Source organism: Anneissia japonica, unplaced genomic scaffold (genome assembly GCF_011630105.1).
Source record: "Anneissia japonica isolate Jap-2015-1 unplaced genomic scaffold, ASM1163010v1 scaffold287779_len176375_cov112, whole genome shotgun sequence".
Taxonomy (NCBI): domain Eukaryota; kingdom Metazoa; phylum Echinodermata; class Crinoidea; order Comatulida; family Comatulidae; genus Anneissia; species Anneissia japonica.
The window spans coordinates 165164-169516 of NW_022690482.1; the positions used below are offsets into that span (position 1 = coordinate 165164).

Consider the following 4353-nt stretch of genomic DNA (forward strand, 5'->3'; position numbering starts at 1 on the left):
TGAAACAGCAAACGGCCACATAATGCAAAACTATTTAAAATTAAAACGTTTTAATTTAAAATTATCTTACATTCCAGCGAGGTCCTGGTCGCTGTGGCTTTGCAGCTTGTCCCGCACGATTTCGGCGCCGCGAATAACAATGTTTAACGCTCCAGTCAACTGTGTCGGTATACGACGAAAGTATGAACAATAGCATAGGCCTAATGTAAATATTATATTATCAATTACTGCAGAATCACTGATGGAGGGGAAAATGACAGGAGATAACAGTAGGATCTAACTATTGTTTGACATTGGAATTTGAATTGGTGTAGAACTTACTAGACAAATAGTTTAGTCTACGATAAATAGGATGTTGCGAAAGCTAAACTAGAAAGAATGTACGGACGCAATAACGAAATAACTCCTGTCTATATCCTATCGTTCATTAATTCGTTACTTACATTTCCGGGTATTATACAAATAATTACATACATAGTAATGGTTATGTGTTTGTAAATATAGCATATTACAAACAGTCCCTATGCGCTTGTACTGAAATTCTTGAAATACAGGAATATCCCTAGCAGGATCATAAGATAAATACATGTGCTGAGAAGAGATGAACATTAGTGAGGTGAGACGATAAAAAATATAAAAGATGAGTATGAGATGAGATAAGATAAGTGTTATATGATTTTGAGATGAAATGAGAATAGTTGAGATGCTGTCTCTTATACACATCTAGATGTGTATAAGAGACAGTTACAGAGCCAAACCAAGGCAATATATATACACAGCCCAGGTGTGAATGCAAATAGTGGAATACAAGCTATGTGGCTCGGTTCCAGTAGATACAGAGAATATTTTGTCATTCTTAACGCGTCCTACGAAATTCTTACGAGACAAAACTAGGCTGTGTTCGAGCTTTCTTTACGTGACATTGCGATACCTACTGGCACTGACTTCTGTGAGACAATTGATAATAAAGCAAAACACAGGGGCGGATGTGGATTAAATTTTAGGTTTGGGGGTGAGAATGTTTCCAAATTCACAACATGAAAGGGGGTCCGGGAAAATTTTGATCCCTAGATGGCGGGAAATGAGTTTTCCGGACTTCTGCGGTGTCATTTAATAACTTTTAAGTTCTTCAAAATGCAACGTTTTCCCCCTCTTGAAAACGGTCAAGAAAATTTTCTCATTCTTATTACAGTAAATAGGCATAGAATGTAAAAAAAACAAATCTGTATCTGGGCTCTTAAGAATATTTCTGCACGATTAAAATCTTAACGGTACTGGATTTGGTTTACAGGAGTTCGTGTTTCGTACAGGTCATTCCATTCATAGAAGAAGTTTATATTGGAGAAAGCGTACCTGTCGTTAGCCATAGTAGCATCTTGGGGATATTTCCCGCACGATTAAAATCGTAACGGTACTGGATTTGGCCTACAGGAGTTCGTGTTTCGTACAGGTCATTCCATTCATAGAAAAAGCCTTTATTGGAGAAAGCGTACCGTACCTGTCGTTAGCCATAGTTGCCTAGGTCAAAACTAACTCCGGCTATATAAAATTTATTATAAGATTGGAAAATATTAATTTTATTATTGTAGTAGTGATACAATGTACACGTTTTAATTATTGTTATTTATTCGTTAACGTTATTATATTTACATTTAATTGTAATGTATTGTTTAATTGTGAATTACTATGTCCATGTTAAATTCTATTAAAATTGTATATTATTATTTAATAGGCATAGCCGAGTTCTAGCCTAGACTAGGCCTAAACAAGTTAGTATATGTGAGTGCATTAAATTATGAAAAATATAAATAAAACGCAAAAATTATGAAAGAATAATGGAAGAAGAAAGATGAGGAAAGAGACTTGGAGCGGCTGAAATATTTTTCGAAATTATACAATAGTAGGCGTAATCAATATGCTATTATTGCATTACGTTTTTGTAAAAGATTTTGGGCATTAATCGTCAGAGTTCTCGGTGCCACAGCCTACACTTTTCATAATTCGAAATCGAATCGGACCTTGAGGATATTTCCCGCACGATTAAAATCGTAACGGTACTTACAGGACCTGTGATATATTCAACTTGTGTAATTGTGTAACGTACATTTTATCGTAATAAAAGTCTCGTCTCTGCTTTAATATTGTATTATGGCTGCACAGTATGTTACTTTTATGAACACACTGCAAGAGCGTGTCCGCTGTTTTAAAAGCGTTTTTTCCAAAATAAAGTTATAGTAATTATATAATTAATAGTATGCAAGAAACAGCAAATCATTTTTAAGATTATAAAACATCACCTTTATTTCAATGTCATTCGTATTTATACAGGCTGTACAAACAATTGAAATTACGAAGAATCATTTTCTAATATTGTTTAGCAAACAACTTTTAAAGGTCAAAAAAGGCGAAAATTTTTTTTTTCTTATTTAGCTTAAATACTTTTCCGAACGCATGTAGGCGAATGAGAAAATAAAAATAAAATTTTAATGATGAACTTAAACAGTGTAATAATGCAATTGATGAATGCTTTAAATTTATAATTAAGGAAGATATATACGGGGCGCTGCCCCTGGACCCTGGCTCTTATACACATCTAGATGTGTATAAGAGACAGATCTATGACTGTACTTAGAAAGAGAAGAGCGTCCTCTACGTCGGGCCAGACGCATAGAAAACTTGCATTATAAATAATAGAGTTCTAAATACGAGCTCTACATTATAAAAAAAGAAGGGCGCCGCCTACGTCGGGCCCAATTAACCCTCATTTTTACTATGCGAGTGCTCTATCTTGTATTTTTAGTATCTTCGGTGCAAGCATAGATAATGAGCGTACAGTAGAACCCCTATTAAGGGGATGCCTTTGGGACCAAAAAAAAATTGTCGCCTTTAATAGGGGTGTCCCTATAGGGGTATTCCTATTCAGGGGGCACTAACCAAAAACATAAAAATGTCCCCTTAATAGGGTTTTTGGTATGTTTTCGTACAATGATGATATAGATTCCTCATAATTTTATTTTAATTGAGCTAATAATGAGTTAAAGTTGCAATGCAAAAAATAAATCATTTATGATATGAGATCAACTGATATGAATTAAAACTACAAAAGTTGTACCGTATAGGCCCGGGAGGAAGAAAATAAAGTATAAGCTATGTTCCCGATATTATCAATTTCTTGATCCGCGTTATATTGATGGTCAAGCATTCTTATTTTCAAATATTAAGCTTTCTATTGGGTGTACAAGATAGAATAGCATGAATATAGTAACGATTTAAGTAGAAGTAATTGGGTGCAGTTGTAAGGTATACATTAGCACCCAATATCAGTTCGCACACAACCCTTCACATAAAAAATCCTGCCTACTGGCTTGAATTTCCAGTGGCGAATGTTAGTTGGTTTGATTTATTTTTCTCCACAAAGTGGCGAATGTTAAATTACTGCAATTTATACGTTAATTTTTTTTTTTAATGTTTAATGATGGATTGCTAATTAACCAATCGTTATTATGCTCATATTTACACAGTATAAGAACGTAATGCACTATAGTGATAGAGAAATTTAGACAATTTCATAAAACAAGAAGGTATGCTAATAAAAAATTACTATTTTAAAAAATCTTTAGATGGGTTTTTCTCAAAAAATGCACTTTTCCACATTCGCCGCTACGTTATATAAGATGATATTGTTAAGAAAGTTTTAGGCACGAATGGCGATAATGTTAATGATATAGGGGCCTATTCGTTATCGTTTTTCTTAAGGTTGCGAACGTCCTTCATATTTTACAACAATCAATTTAATTTCAATAATAAAAGTAAATCAGAGCAGGTTTGCAAATGTTCAGTAAAAACGTTATTTTACCTCTTTGGGATTGTTGCGTTGCTATATAATAGTACGGTACGGTAATGGTATTATTATTATGGCTGCCGTTAATACAGATATTGAAAATCGCACATAAATCCTAAGAGTACAGTGTACTCCTTACCTCTTTTCTACCGGCTCCGTCATATTAGAAACCAAATGTTAGTCTATAGACTATTTCTCAAGTAACGCTTCTCAATAATCTTAATATCAACCACTTGGTGAGGAATCCTCGTCATATTTTGTGTCCTCCGTTTTAAATGATTTATCAAAACGCATTTTATGTGGATATTGTACCGTATTACCATATACCTAAACAAGCCTTAACAATAAGTAAAGCCTACCTTTGGAACACGTGTATGGAACGCCTACAGTGCCTTCGTCGGCAAGTATAGCTAGCACTCTGCTACTCATTCACCATTCTGCGACCAATTGCATTTAGCAGCATTTAGCATGCAGCGGGAATTTTTTCATTCGGTGGCGATATATATATAGTA

The 4353-nt window shown here is 34.3% G+C and overlaps 1 protein-coding gene across 1 annotated transcript in view; it reads right to left on the bottom strand.

Annotated features, from left to right (window-relative positions):
• LOC117099915 (ankyrin repeat domain-containing protein 29-like) overlaps positions 1-4153 on the bottom strand; it is a 117917-nt gene extending 113764 nt beyond the window's left edge. Inside the window, exon 1 of the mRNA XM_033239433.1 lies at positions 3981-4153. Within this exon, the coding sequence (XP_033095324.1) occupies positions 3981-4003 (23 nt within the window). The 5' untranslated portion in view covers positions 4004-4153. The remainder of the gene's footprint in view (positions 1-3980) is intronic.
• Positions 4154-4353: the final 200 nt, after the last annotated feature.